Raw genomic sequence first — 16510 nt, forward strand, 5'->3', positions numbered from 1 at the left:
TAAGGGAGGCGTGTTTCTCTGCCGACCCATAGTAAATAGAGTTAAGTGTGGCTGCGAGCACGGGCTCTAAAAAATGTCAAAGTGTGTGTAAATGACTATTACTTGCATGTCTTATTTTTAGTGCGATCGTAAATAGCCCACCCTGTTTTGCTCTTTTTCCTGATTAAATAAGGACGATTAGAGAAGACACCTGAAGCGGGGCAAAAAAATGTGCAGCGTTGATGTTTCTGATTAATCTGCCTGATGACTCCCAAAAATACATAAATGTCAGTCATCTACGGAGAAAATGCCAGTGCTGCTAATAGACGTTCACACGAATGGCATTATCAAAAAACACGATAAGAGTGGTTTGTACAAGGCACAGCAAATCCATGCTCACTTCGGTTATCATCTAACTGAATCCAATCCTCTAAACTATTCAAAGTATTTAAAGCCTAAAGTTTCTCAAAGAAGAGAACCTCAAAGAAGACATTTAAAGGGTATTATGAAAAGGCATAGTTTTACACACGGGTAGTTTGAAGTAAATGCGTAACATTTAAGGAAACACTCATAATACTGCATTAAGCACAAAGGAAGAACCTCTGCTGCAACTGACCAATCAATGCTCTCCAGTCTAAGGTCAAATATGTCTGTGTTAAAATTCAAGGCTCATTGCTCTTATTGCATGCACTCATTCTGGTGAAGGTAGAAGGCAGTCAGCCACAAGTAGTGCTCAGCAAATCAAGTGGAAAAGTGTCTCCTTACAGTGTCCCAGGAGGGACTAACCCCCCCCTCCCCCCCCAAAAAAGGCAGCAAATAATTCAGTAGCCCAACTGAAGTCAGTGCATGTCCTTCACACTTACTTTAATCAGCAAAGATGGCGGAGTAACTGGGGCAGAGGAGAGGGGAAAAAAAGAAGGGAAGCCCCAAGATATAAGAGGCAGGGAGAGTGCAGAGAGGCAGATGGGTAGACCTTTGTGTTTTTCTATTGCGGGTGACAGAGCTGAGCATGTGTTAATCAGCCATAATGCAACGCACTGTGTCATATCATGTTATGCTCTCTGTCAGTGCATCACCTCCACTCTCCCTTTTGAGCAACCCTCTCTGATCTCATGGCCTCAAACCTTCATCCTAAGACTAGAGCGAAGTGATGGGAGGCTGGGCGCCTGAGTCATTTCTACACTGATGAAGCAGAGGGAGCCGCAAACCTGCCCGCGAGGTCCTCCGCTAGGAGGCATAAGTATCTTGTGCATGACTGGAGAAAGAAATGCGTGTGGCCAATGACACAGAGACAGACGTACATAAACAAATGTATAGGATTATATGTAAAATAATCGTCACGAACACAAGTTGAAGGAAAGATGCAAACTAACGAAATCATGTGCAGGCTGCCGGAACACAGTAGCACAAATACACATAGAAAATGTTGTGCTAAACGAAAAAGGCCCACTTCCTGTTTATATGCTTCATCAAGTAGAATATTTCATATGAGGGTGTTGGCTCCTTAGGATTGGCCTGATGTCCTGGATGCATTTTTCAGATGACATTTTCAAAGACTGCGTGTTATCCTGGAACTCACGTAAATATATTATTCGCCAAGCAGAAGGTGGGACTGCTCAGATGTCACTGGGGTAGCTTCTTGCTCATTAAAAAAAAAAAGGGAGGAAAAAAAAGAAGAGAAAGAAGAATGTGAGCGCCATGTGCACGGGGTGCAGCCTTTGTGTCAAATGGAGAATGAAGCAAATAAAGATGGAAAGGATGTTAGTATGTGATTTCACAAGACTGCGAGCAGAGCTGACAGAGTGCTGAATTTGCAGCTTTGAATTGGGGAAAAGGAAGATGAAGACCGGGAAAATGAGAAAAGAGAGTTAGAGAGAGAGAGAGAAAACTGGGAGTTGGGGTGTAAATAACACACACATCACTGGGTCCACTGATCTCTTCTTCTGTCTTTCTGTCTCTGCCTCAGGGCACCGAGGGTCCAGCTTGCCGACTAAAGTGGGGGTGGTGTTTCCGGAGAGAGCGTGCATGTGTACATCTGTGCGTGCTCCGTCTGTCTGCACGGGCTCAAAGTGTGTTTGACTAAGCAGGAAAGAGACGGTGAGAGTATGGTGCGTGCACGTGTGGCACCTCCCTCCATCTGCAACAAAGTTTGTGTGTATGTGTGCGGATGTGTACACAGCACACTCAATCATATTATGTAATCTCTTAGCTATACAAAAAAAAAAGAAAGAAAGAAAAAAAGGCTCCGTCAGCTCTTTGCTTTTGTGTGGTAGGTGGTTCATTTTGTGCGTACAGTGCAGAGGGAGGATGAAGGCAGCCGTGCACTCACTCACACGGGTATACACACTGGCTTACAGTAGTAAACAAACAAAAAGGAAATGGTATGTAGTCACATTCAAAACGCACATCTGCACACATTGTGCACGTATGAATGTGAAGGCACAATGCAGACAGAGACGGATGCCTGGGAATCTGTAGTAGATAATAGAATGCACGGTTCACTCCATCGTATCCAAAGATGGGAGGTCTCAAATGGGTCACTACTCCCATAGTAACCACCCTGCAGGGAATGATGTGCCCCCTGCTGTGATCTTACTGTCCTTTCACACATGCCACCAAAGCCTTCAACCTTCAGTTTGCTTCTATACTGCCCAATCATTTCCAGTATGTGAAATGATATAATAAGTAATTAACATAAAATACTTATTACAGTTGAGTACAGTATATAGTTAAGAATCTGTACAGCACTTTGGCCCACAGAGGTTGTTTAAAACATGCTATAAAATAAACTTTGACTAGACTTATTACAAACACATTTAGTGCAGAACAAGATCCCCACAGGATCCAATCTAGCCCACCTGAAATGTGAAAATTCTAAGAGTAAAGTGCAAATACTGGATTTTTCCACAGTACTCTGACCTTAAAAATTGAATCACATCACAAGAGTCTAAACAGTTACTTCTATTTGAATCAGTGGTCTGAATAATTGCAGGTTTTACAGCCTTCTTACAGATAAACACATCACCCACACTACACCAAAGAAATTGATAACATAATACAAATAAATAAGTTTTAATTAAAAGCATTAAACATCACAAGTTTGCTTCCCCCACCACTCACTCTACATTTTTAAATGATGGCACAAATTCACAGTAATGAGCTGCCAGTACTTTTAAATATAGTTTTACAGATTTATTTCTTAGAGAGTGGTTAATCCCAGGAAGCAGTGATGACGGCTTCTTTGATTGATTACAGCAGGATTTCTTTGTAATGCGAAAACACTGAGATGTTTTCCCTTTCCAAAAGAAATATCTCAGCCTGTTTATCTTGAGTTTTATAAATGGACAGTTTACATAATGTTTTCAGGATGAACTTAGTGTAGATGAATCTTCATCACACTAAAAGAAAGAGAACATGTAAGTTATTAGAAAATAGTTTTACTGGTCTGGTCTACTTAAGATCAAATTGGGCTGCAAGTGGACCATGAACTAAAAGGGGGTTCGACACCCCTGCTCTGAGGCCTGTTTATATGATTCCAGTTATTATCCAAGCACACACTTGGTTCGTTTTTAGTACAGATGCATTGTGGTGTATAATGGTCCTAAAAACATGAACACCTTTTGTGAATGGAGCACAAAACACATCGGATTTCCTGAATGAAGGCACAAAAGGTGATTTGCCCACAGTAGGCTGAGGACTGCTGCACCATGAGTCATCAAACTGTACTAACTTGGTCATTGCTACTTGCAGCTACAACACTGTGTTCCAAGCAATGGACGTAATGGTGAGGGAAGCAGGGTCCTTAGGGTATAGCAGCTATTGGACAAGGGAGTGCTGTTGTGCTGGACTTTTTAATTCTGTGGACGATATATTTCCAGCACAAGCTTGACTTGCATCGATAGTTTGCCCACGGGTGAGATGATGCACTGTGACTTTTGGCACAGTTTTAGCTACTCATCTCTTAAAGGGCAAAAAAATGCAAATTGCCTGTGACATAATGGTTTCCTGGCCCTCTATCTTTGCGATGTCACCACTTCCCCTCCTTTTATTTTTCCATTATTTTTTATTTTATTTTTTGGGGGTGATTAAAAGAGCCTCTGTACATTGTTTCATGTATCATATAGATAGAAAAACAATACTCACTGAGCAACTGGATATAGATTTTAAATTATTTGTAAATCACTGCATTCTGATTGCTTGTACGCGACATCCCATGCTTACGTTCAAGCAGCACTGCAGATTGAAAATGTACTGTTCACCCTGTGATTTACTGGTACATAACATGTCTCGGTGCTCACGCAGGTCTTTAAAAACCTGCATTATGCATGAGCTGCACATTGTATGCAATGTGTTCCTCAAAGTCTTTAGTATAGATCTGAGGCCTTTAAATAGAGTTAAAAAAACCAGAAACAATAAAAAGAGAGGGAGAGGGGGGTAACTGCCTCGTAACCAACACTGCCTGAGGTAAAAATGTCTCAAATTAAAATGAGGATGTTTTCTGGCATTTGCGGCATACGACCAGACAAAGTGCCTTTCATTCAAGTTCACCCATTGAAATTCTCGTGATGGACTCTTCTGAAATCGTTCCAAATGCAAACAAGCTGTACGCGCTCATGACCTTCACCATATCCCACAACCTGCAAAGATATATTACACAGCGCTTCATAAGTAACGATTTTAAATTATTTCATTATCATATCGCAGTCTCGAGGCACAAAGTATACTGCACACAAAGAAGACAAGAAATCAGAGAAGAAGAAATGCAAATCCATATGGTACGGAATAAAGACTTCAGGTATAATCTTTAATAAAAGAAACCTTTGTGGGATTACAGGAGACATTTAGAAAAGAAGAAAATTCCATCCACCGAGACAACAAAGAGTATGGATTTTAACATAATTAAGAAACAGGCAAGATAGCGGACTAGACTAAAAGGAAGAGACTCAAAGAAAGAAAAACTTAAAACATCAGCCCGGTAAGAATGACTTCCCTGAAACACAGGTATGTCATTTCTAACCAGGCCCGAGAAGCAGTTTCCTCAGCTGCCATTCCCGTTCCCTCTCAAATGGTCTGGACAGGTGTCGAGCCCAGTCATTAAGTAAGTATCACTTTCTGTGATTGCCCATGTCATGGTCATTGTTCCTGTCTCGACGCCACACAGCCTTCATTTGTTAAATCACAAGGCAACAATGACAGCAGTGAGCAATACATTGGAGAGATATTCGAGAGGTATGCCTGGAATGGTAATACAGTTGTGCAATCATTCCGTGTGCCTTCAAATGCCATTATATTTTAATTCTTTACACACTCTAATGCAACTTGTGAGAGGAATGTAACGGCACTAATTATTTCACATTAGCCAAAAACTCTCTTTGCAGAGACATGACAGCCAGGGACTCAGACCAAAAATGGCTCAAGTTAAGAGGAAATAATTTGCGAGAGCAGCAAAGGGATTTGGCAAAAAAAAAAAAAAAAAAAAAAAAAAAGACCCAAATTTGAGAAACAATTTTAGAGTCAGTCATAGAAAGAACCAAAATTATTTCACTTCAAGACTCTACAGATGACCTTACTTTAATGTTAATCCCCAGCTTTTTTCCATTATATTGCCTGGTGGCTGCCATAGGTTATTTCACTATGAGAGGCCAAGGAAATGTGAAAGGATAGAGGAAATAAAAAAATTCAACCCTGGAAGGATTTCACTGGCTTCAGGGCTTAAGAAAGCACTGAGCGTGGTATTAATAGAATAGGGACTGTCATCCATGGAAACCAAACAAAGACGGCAGTATGAAATTTTATGTAGATTATTAACAGAAGACTGAGAATTATCATGGTACATAGGTGATAAAAAAAATCCTTCACACTACAGCAAGTTTTTTTTAAATCCACACATTTGATCTAATTTCACTGATAGGGAAATATACACCAACATCTAGAATTTTATGCAAACAAACGAGAGAACGCTAACCATATAAATCCTTTGAGTGAATTCAGCCAACTAGAGGTAAACTTCCTACAGCATGAACTCAGGGACAGAAGCTAATTATCTTTGCTAAAAGCCCAATTATCTTGATTCATCCACAGTGTGTTCCTGTTTAGCCAGGTGTGTGATGTGCTGACTGCAGAGAAGATGTAGCTTAGAAAGCAAGACAGGGACAGGTTTTTGCACAGTCTTTGAAAACAGGAGGAAAAAAAAAACAACTCATAAAAAAAGCACACTGAGATGTTTGGCTTCCACTGTGAGCTACCAACTGACCTTTCAGAGGAAGCAAGAAGCAACTGAACCAAAATAAAGATCTAGAAAATTGCACTGTACCAATATAATCAGACATGCAAACAATGTTAGTCAGCCAATAGCAGCAAATTCGAGTTCTGTGATCTGCTTTGCACAGTAAAAACAGATGATCTGGGTCATGTGGTAATCTATACTTGTGAACAGGGCCTTTGGCAAAGTGACAGCTAAGTCGGCTGGACTTCCAAGTCTGGGGACCACTTGGGGGTAAAAAAAGAAAAAGGAAAAAAAGAAAAGAATGCTGAAACAAGATTATGTACTTCAATCAGGCTGCTCCAAGGACACGTCACCTGGCTCACTGTCAGAATGATGCTGCTTCAAGTGCTTTTGACGGGTGCTGTTGATGGACGGGTGAAGTATTAGGAACGGCAGCACCAGATCCTGGGTTTATGTTTCCAAAGGTTTTTTTTTCCCCCCCTTCGAAAAAGGTACAACTGCTGCAGGTCCTGATTCATTCTGAATAGAGTCCAGGCCAAGGAACTGTCCCGCATGATCCAAAAACTGTAAAGCATCTAAAGATGCCAGGGGCATGACTGGAATTTGATTATTAGTTGAAGGACAGAGACGAGAAAAAAAAAGCAGAAGGAAGGGTAAGGATGTGAGAAAACAGAAGAGATTAAAAGAAAGAGAGTGGTCTGTGAAGAGGGCCAAGTAGGACTGAAGGAAAGGGGCGGGTAGTGATGAAAGGAGAAGATTCCTATGACATGAAATATCTTTAACAGGGTTTGTCATATCCTCTTTTGCCCTTTATTCCACGCCTTTTCTTTTCTATCTTCTTTTACCCACTCTGAGAGCCATCGGAGTGTATTAATCTCCTTCAAGGTTGGGTAATTATAGCAGCAAAGAAAAAGAGAAAAAACCCGCTTGCCCAACAGAAAGCACACTTTATCACTGAGCACCGATTGTTGATTCATCTTTTCATAATGAGGCCACTCCAATTACGAACATGTTTCTGTCCTCGTCCAATTTATAGCTACTTGGTTGCCTTTTTTTTTTTTTTTTTTTTTTAAAGTAAAGGTGGGCCTTAATAGAATATTCACAAATAAATACACACAAAAAAATAACACTGCACATCTGCGAAGACCTCTGACTAGCAGAGCACAGCCAAGAGCTTCTGGGAGTCTAAATTGATTTCCCCTCTCGTGAACCCATCTCTTAATTTCTAAGTATTTTATTTCATTTTTCTGTTTCTGAAATCGGAAAGTCCCGAGGCACAACTACATATCGACGAGCCAGCTCCCACACCTGTTCAGTCTTTAGGGAACTTCAATGAAAGCTACAGCCAACATTTCCCCTGTCAAAGACTCTGCTGTTACCAATCCACCGAGCCAAACTACCATTTTGCACTATTCATTTCTCTGAGCTGCAGAAAGATAGTAGTGGAACATAATATGACTAGCTGCAAAGAGATCTGTCTTATTACAAAGACAAAATGCACCCTCTTTGCAATGAGTCTTGTTTACACAGGTGACTGCTGAGCGAGAGTTTGTTTTTATAACCAAAGGAGATTTTGAATATACACCAGACTACTTTGTCAAACCACGGAGGAGATTTAAGGAGGGGGGGCGTGACCATGGCTTGGCAGCGATCAAATCATTGTTAAAACACCACAAGATAAGTTTATACTGTGTCCCTGGGTCGGTCTTTTTCACTGAATTATAGGAATGTTAGTGCTGATAGCGTGATGATAATTCTTACAGGGGGACACACTTTAGAGATTTATGTAAACAATAGTCGAGGCACAAATGAATGTAATGGGGAAACAGGCTTTGGAGCAATTCCAGGTCTACAACTTAAGCCTTCTGCATGTTGTGTGGATGGATTTGCTCCCAGGACTGTTCCAGATATTGTTCCAAGAGATGCTGATGTGCAAGATCAAAATGCGCTGAGCTCTGAGAAAAGGGGTCTTCTCCAAACCCTTTGGAAGGCTTCATTTAGAAGACAATCACTTTGTCCCATTGGCCTCATTGTAGCAAAATCTCATATTCGCTTAAGTCACTCGAACTAAGCAGTTTTGGTTCAGGATGCTACTGCAGCAAGCCTGAGTCCCTCCCCCTCGATGTCCTGCTGGACCACCGACGCTTTTCTTAATGAGTGTGTGCATGCATACACGCACACATGGGACCCTCTTCATTATGACAGCCTTGTTTTCTCAGAGAGACGCCTGACGCAGCAGTACCAATGATGTCTTCCATATCCACTGCCGCAGGGACAATAAAGAGAGGGCAATGAGAAAAGAGGAAAAGAGGGAGGGCGATGGGAAGGGATACAAGCTACCATACCAGCCTACACAGAAAGACCAACCACCTTAACTTCAAAAGAGAAAGAAAGGCGGGGGGGAAAAAATGCATGCTCTTAGCTTTTTTTTTTTTCCCTCAAGATGGTCTCTATGGGTTAATTAGAACACCAAGTCCCACCTTATCTGCCTTCAAGTTGCATAGTATGCATTCACACACAAATACAACTAACTGCCCCGTGCCCTGCTAACACAACACGCTTTCCACTACACACATGCACAAACAAATCAGGCTGTGGTTGATTTGTCCACCGGTGCCTTTGGCAAACTAACATCAAACATAATCACCGTCTGTCTGGTCAATTCAGGCCCCATTCTGTTGCCTTTCCTCACGGCCCTGTCCGCACTCAGGTTAGCTCAAGTCAAAACCTTGTGGTGAAAGTCAATCTGTCTCAACACTGCAAGGGGGTTTGGAAACCGGTAGTGAAATTGTTATCGGAGGTGTCAGGAACACGCCTTCATGCTGCAGTTAGATTTAACATGGCAGCGTCTGTGTGCTCACATCACTGGCAAGATGTTTTTCCTTTTTTTCACCCCCCCCTTTTTTTTTTTTAAATGTCAGACAAAAGGTTCACCTGCGCACCACTCTATTCAGAGTTGTGGGAAATGGAAGATGTAGACAGAGAGTAATTGGAAGAAAAAGAGGAGAGCTGAGAGCAGGGAAGACACAAGAGTAGGAACACACTCACTGTGAACATGATAGATTCAGAGGAGGGGAAAAAGAACGCAACCCCTTCTTGGCTCTGGCACTACATCACATTTATGGGGAGAAGATGCATTTGTGTCTCCTCAAGGACCCAAATAGGTGGACGCAAGTGGAAGAGCGAGAGGAGGAGAGGCATGAGCAAAAGAAATAAGTTACACAGATAGAGAGAAAGAGGACAATGATGACAGCTGGCTGGGCACCTCGTGCATCTGCCAGGGGTGAGTCGCGGAGCCATAATGAAAATGCAGGGCGAGATCAGGATCACCGTGAGAGAGGCCTCTATCCATCACAGATTTCCCACTGAGAAAAGACAGCTTCAATGATAACTGCAAATATGTGGCTATTTGCAGAAGCAGATGGAGTATTTTCAGAACACTGTAACTTTAACTTTTAGCACTGCATCTTATTAATGCACTTTAGTCACATTTATATTGCCACCGGGGTGACTTGGTGCAATTTCTCAGCATTATTTGAACAAAAAGCTTTTTATTTTTCTCCACTCACTTCTGAAGGATTATCATTTCTCCAGACAGCACCTTAAACTCTACTAATAAATGTATTACTGGCACTGATGTTGAAGGCGGAAAAAAGAGCTGCTGGATCTGCGATGGAAGAAATAGCCCACACGTGGACACAATACAATATGGCCACAGGCAGGCAGACCTAAGTCACTATGGCTCAGAGATGGGAAAGCCAGTAAAGTAAGCACTGATGCTGCTGCTAAGCCAGATGTCATCTTGAGATTTACTTCCATCAGCAATTTTGAACCTAAAGATAGCTAGCTTTGGTTAAATGACGACTGCTGTGCAATTAACATCTGAAAGCTTTTTGAGGGCCAGTTTAATGCCATTTGGGACTCTAGTCATTGTTTTGTAGGTTGTGCAGTAGCGCTCTTCTAGCATCTAAATGAAACCTACCTTCTCTTTCCTCTGTCGGCACCCCTCCTCTGCTGCAACCAGGGTTTTATAGTAGGCACTGCGCTCCGCTGTGAAGTGCACCTTGGACAGAGCATTTTCTACCAGTGCCACAGACAGATTCACACCTTCAATGTGCAGCCAGCCAATGAAGTTCCCTGCTTTGTCCATGCTTTCCACTTCAACTTCCACCTGGAAAACCACAAGAGGAGGAGGGGGGGGGGGGGGGGGGGGAGGGAGGGAGGGACGAACGAGAGGAAGAAAAGAGGCTCAGTTAATGTTCTGTATCAAGATTAAGTTTGAGATTCGTTTACAGCAATAGGATGGAGGGGGTCCCCCTGAGGAGACATCACTGTTCTTAAATAGAAACATCAATGAAGACCTGTGAGCTTTCTATTCAGTACCACACACACACGCATGCACACATGTGCAGATCCTGTTTCATTCCACTGTTGTGGACTTCCCAATAAATCTGGTCTTGGTCAGTACTTTTATAACCAGAGAAAGCCCCGCCCGCCCCAGCAGCGACTGCTCGCCTAAGTACACTTTCAGAATAACTTGAGTGTTTGACATTTTCAATTAAGCATGACTGTCAGCTTTCAATAACGTGTCTATTTAGAAATCACTGGGCCTGTGATTGGCCTGCACAAACAGTGGAGGCTATTAGAGGCTTTAAATTAGTGTTGCATATGCACTTCAACCTTAATTAAGAGCCCACATTTCTTCATCCTATTTTTTTTTTTTTTTAAACAACGCAAATCATTTTCAATTAGTGACAGCTAAGTTGCCATTCCCTTAAGTAAACAAATGAGGGCACCCAAATTAGCTAACCCTGCTGACAAAGTAGGAAAGATTTCACAACATTGCCCGTGATGGACTATAACCAAATTCTGCCTATTCAGGCTAATTATCTATTCATTACTTTTTTGTTTCATAAATGATGGATGACCAGGAGGCGAAAGAAAAAGGACCAAAAAAAAATCAATAGCATTTTTCTTTACTCTAAAGCCTAAAGTCAGCGAGAAAGTGAGAGGGCAGGTGTGCTGAGGAGATAGGACGTAGTCAAGCGATTAAGTCTTGGACTGCTTAGCCCTGCAGTCACAAGGGAAATCTGAGGGGAATTAAGTTTGTAAACTGCTCTGCCTTGTTCTCAGCTGAAGTTAAAAAAAAGAAGCTTTTATTACTGAATGTATAATCTGTTCTTTTATTAAGCATAAAATTGACAAGCTATTCATATAACAGTGGGACACATATTTCCACTTTCTGGATCCAGTTATATTTGGATAAAGCGTTTTTATCTAGGGTTTGTTCAAAAGCGATATAATGTAATGTAACACCACTTGGTACAGTGGCATATCAATGAGGCTCTTGTTTTCAAACGTGGCAAACTATGCAGAACAATTTCATATTTACAGAAAACAACCTGTTTCCTACCAACTAATAAAAACATAGCAGTACTTGTTTTTAACATGTAAAACGAGCAGCTAAAACATTGGCCTGCCCTCCCAGGACAGCAATGGAGTCTAAATTCACTCGTACCTCATCCGCCTATGTAAAATCTTCATTACTGTCTTTCTGTCTTCCTCGCTGCCATCTCAGATACTAACCCCATTTTATCTTTTTTTCCCTCCTCTAAGTGGAGAAGCAGTTACATAACTAGGCTATAAGAGCAGCACCGGTCCTCTGAGTATCCAAATGTCAAATGGGGAAGTGGGCGAGTGCTGGAAGAAAAGAGCCAACTTAACTGTTACCAGCTTCCATTAACGCAGCAAATGCAAAAACAAAAATAAAACAATGCTGACAACTAAAAGCAACACTCATAGCTGGGAAAAAATCCAATTTGAAGGAAAAATAGAAACTCGACTAGAAGTTGTCTAGAAGTTATGATCGGAGCACGCAAAGCTCCAAAGCAGAAAGTGTTTATGCTCGCTGTGGGGGAAAAAAAACAAAAAGCACAAACCAGGAGATACGAGGGCAACTCTAGTGTGCTCAACAGAATGAATGAAAGCCTTTTGGCTACCCATTTTTCTTTAACTCTGACCGGTCCTTTGCTTGGCAGGAGATTCTAGCAAACATTCAGTTATGAAAAAAATATCTCGATCTGAGCTATAAAGACAGGCACACTAAGAGATAGAATAATATTTCCACAGGGGGGAGGGGGGGGGGGGAGAGGAATTATACACTGGAATGTTCTATTGCCTCAGAGAATCACAATCCACAATTATTCTCTAATTATCATATTTTGGAGGAAAATATAATTCTCCAGGCTGTATAGAATCTATTAAATGTGATGAATATCACCAACGTGAGGAGAAAATACACAGTCGAGTAAGTCGGATCAACCATCTGTAACGAGAACTGATGTTAAAAAAAAAAAAAGCAAAAGGAAAACAAAGCGATCCTAAGAAAACACTTTTTCAGTCACAACAACAAATTCGTCTGTGTGCTTTCCTGGACCACTTACATGGGAAACTTCATTTACCACATACTGCCAACCTTATGCAAAGAAAATGAGCCTGCCTGAGCTGATGACGACAAGATGACTCTTGTCTTTGCCTACAGGGATGCTGTAACAGCACACAGCATTAATAACCACCAAACAGACCTACTGAGAAATGTCAGTAATATTACAGGATACATGAGCTGAATGGAAAGCACCAGCAAAGACAGCAGGCTACAATCACACACGCCAGCCTGTCATAATCAAAAGGACTATACCCGGACAGTTCAACTTTAATTAGTCAATCAATAGAAAATGATTATTAAGAATGTTATTCCCTGACTGAAGTCAAAATAAACAACAAATGCGCATATTGAGTGACCACAAAAACCTGAAAGCATATGTAAAACTGAACTGACATTTCACCAGGCAGGGGGGCAGAGATAAAAGAGGCTTAAAATCAATGGCAGGATTGAAGCCTAATACTACCGTTAGCGCAATATGTGGCACACAGCACTACAGAGCAGAAAAATGGAACAACATCAGCTCCTTTATCCATTGAGCAGTCACTGCCAATTATGAGAATCTATCGCCACCTTGTCTTCGCATTCTGCTTTAGATTGTTATTTTTTATAATAATACTCTCATCTGTTATTCACCTTTACCTGAAATGCCTTACTTACCATTAATGAGGCTCAAATACCTTAGACTGTTTTGAAATCTATCAACTTGCCACAGGACTTTTTGATGTTTTTGTCAATTTATAGAAGAATTTATTATTTACATGAAGTCGATACATTTTATAGAAATGATCACGTAATGATTCCTGCAACCAACACATTTCATTATCTGTATTTTGTGCGGAGGAACAGTGCCACCCACGAGCTTTGGAGCTTGATCTAAAGCATCAAGAGTTTCACAAAGACACAGACAGAATTCAAAGTTCTTCTTTCCTTCAAAGTAAATAGCTTTGGTCACAATGTGCAGAGGACAGGGGAGGCGGAGTGGAAACTGCTTTGAGTAGAGCCCAGATGGTTCCCAGCGGAGGCCTCATCTGAGCCAAGATGGCTCCCGTCGGAACACAAATGGGCTCTGGTAATCTCATAAACGCTGGGATTGTGTCGACACAGTGGACAGAAAAGAGAAAAAGCAAACTACGCATACGCACAAAGCTAAGCGTGTGTGTGTGTGCGCGCGTGTGCAAGTAAATACACATGTGCACTCGTTGACCAGTACAAAGCCATTTGGTACAACTGAAGTGAAACCATGGCCCAAGGGCATGTTTTAAAACTGCAGAAGATTGAATTCACTTAGCTGTTTGAAAGTGAGGAGGAAAAAACAACAAAACTAAACCGCAGTTGGTGACACATCATGTCAGGGCCAAACCCACACTAAAAAGAAAATGAAGGAATACAGTGGGCTGGCAGTTTAAAACCTGGCATGCAAAGGGATCCAAACAAAAGATGTTTTAAACACCTGGAGGGGAAAACGCCAGTGGCTAAATAAGCACGAGGTACAGAGAACAGGGTGTGCCCATTTCTCTCAGAGCCATTTAGACCCCATGAGGTCGAACGTGGCGGGTAAAAAGCTTGTTTTAGCAATGCATTATGTGCTATGCATCCAAAACAGCTTCCTGTAGGCATTTATGCAAAGCACACAAGAGAATAATCTACTAATCAGAGCTTTCAATCATCACTGACAGCAGCTCCGTCACAACTTACATCTCAGTTTTAGTGCATGATCCAATTACTGAGATCACAGTTATCACCGTAGAGATTTACATTTATGAGTGAAATTACCAGTTTTGGTCATAAAAGTTTAAAGCCCGAGGCTTTGTCACTAACAAATATAGTGTATGTTCAGAGTGTACTCTAGGCCGCCGCTGCCGTGTGTGAGCGGCTGCCAGAGAGGAAAACGACTCAAAAAGTCTGTTTATCAAAGAGGGCTCTGTAATGCACAGAACACCGGAAAACCAAACTGGCAGACATTTAGGAATGTCTTTCTTTATTTTCATTAAGCCACTAGAAGGTGGTTGCTTTTATAGTGGTAGTACTCTACCACTTAGCTGCAGACTCTCAAGTCTCTGAGTGTCTATCTATAAAATATATTAAAACAACCAAACAAAAAAAAACAATCAATAGTTCCTAAGTAGCAATGCTACTGTAATGTTGATTAATAGCATCACTTTTTGTCCACATATCTTTTAATGTCCCTCGTGACCTTGACTCAGAAAAAATGAGGCAAGCAAATGGATAGAATCTGTGTTAGAAACAAAAAGGAACACTTAAGTTACTCCCACATACCCTTTGCTCATCCAGCAGAATAAGCCATCTATCAAACTGAGCCTTGGTGAAGATTGAAGAAGTGATGCGGAGGTGTGTAATGCGCACGTATGTGTGCTCTCCTTTGTGTGCAGGGGCAAAAACATCAAACCTTCTTAGAGCAATGAGTGGTCCTAAGCCCTACATTGAGGTGCAAAGTGGGCAGGGGGGGAAAGGAGTAATCAGATAATACCTATACCTTATTTCATATTCCAAACCTTCCCTATTCACTTAAAAGAAATCACAGCCTTCAGACACTTAATTCAGAGTCATGAATGTCACATGAAAAGGACAAACTGTCCTTTTCATGGGCACATGAGGATTTAAGGAGAAAAAGCCAAGCTTTGAATTGGTCAGCTTCAGTGCTCCGAGCCCACTCTTGCGTGAAGACTCCATTTGTGAGTAGAGCACCCCAATCCAACAAAAGTCCATCATCTCTCAATAATTCCCCACGCATTCCCGCTTATATTGATCATTTTTCTAAGAGGGCACAAGGAGCTTATATGGCACATGTGGAAGCCCAAGCCAGACATACACACAGAAATTTGTTCAGATTTACACCTCAATTAAAGTTTCATAAAGGTATACAGTTTGAGCAGGTCATTTATCAAAACCGCTAACTGAACCCAGCTGTCGACAAATAATGAAAAACTGCTACTAAGTTAAATTATACATAATGTGTTTTATAGTTGTGATTACTTACTAAAGCAACAGCATGTAAAAGGGAACTTTAACATGTGCGAGCGCAAGTAAGTATGAGACACCTGGGATTAGTATTTTAGTGTGGATAAGCTGTAAACGTGCTAGGATGTGCTAGCATCATGTCTCTAGTGTTGTGGCCACCGTCAACCTGTAAAAAATTATTCCTTAGTCCATTACTGTTAGTACACGGCAGGTCCATAAACTGCTGTTAATGGGAAACAGTAACACAGCATGCCTGGGAAACAGGGGAATTTGCAAAACCCTCAAATTAAATTCTTTTTTTTTTTTTTTTTTTGGCAGGCAATCCTACTATAGTTCTTTACAGATAAATGAGGCAATTTTAAGAAAAGACACCTCTTTTTAGTGTTTAAAACCTAACCACTGGTGAAAACAAAGGTTCCCTGAGTTTAATACAGGTTATGTATGTTAGCTGGTTACTGTGGTGGAATCAGGAGAGGAAAAAGCTAACTGGTTCCAGGAGAAATCTATAAATATAGATCACCTTTAAAAAACGACAGCCGGAGAGAGAGAAAGAGAGAGAGAGAGCAAGAAAGACAGACAAGAATAAATGAATGAATTAAACAAACTGCTATCGATTGCTTAATGGCACAGATCAGGCAGAGATCTAAATACTTTGTTAATGGGGGCCTATAATTTAAAAAAAAAAAAAAATCTTCACATGGAAAGAACATCAGCCAATTTCAAACACAGGTGAGTGATCAAAGTGATGATTTATGTAGTCCACACTCCATAAAAAAACTGTAATGAGAGGAAGAGCGGGTAAAATAGGTCACCAACCATCAAATGTCGGAAACATATTGATGTTACTTCTGTTCTTTTATTAATATCTGCAAATATTAATA

At 41.2% G+C, this 16510-nt stretch overlaps 1 protein-coding gene across 1 annotated transcript in view; it reads right to left on the reverse strand.

Moving 5' to 3' along the window:
* The window catches only part of snd1 (staphylococcal nuclease and tudor domain containing 1), a 177884-nt gene that overhangs the window by 55788 nt on the left and 105586 nt on the right, over positions 1 to 16510 (reverse strand). Inside the window, exon 17 of the mRNA XM_085137231.1 lies at positions 10188 to 10376. Within this exon, the coding sequence (XP_084993357.1) occupies positions 10188 to 10376 (189 nt within the window). The remainder of the gene's footprint in view (positions 1 to 10187; positions 10377 to 16510) is intronic.

This window comes from Neolamprologus multifasciatus, chromosome 17, assembly GCF_963576455.1.
Source record: "Neolamprologus multifasciatus chromosome 17, fNeoMul1.2, whole genome shotgun sequence".
NCBI classification, from domain to species: domain Eukaryota; kingdom Metazoa; phylum Chordata; class Actinopteri; order Cichliformes; family Cichlidae; genus Neolamprologus; species Neolamprologus multifasciatus.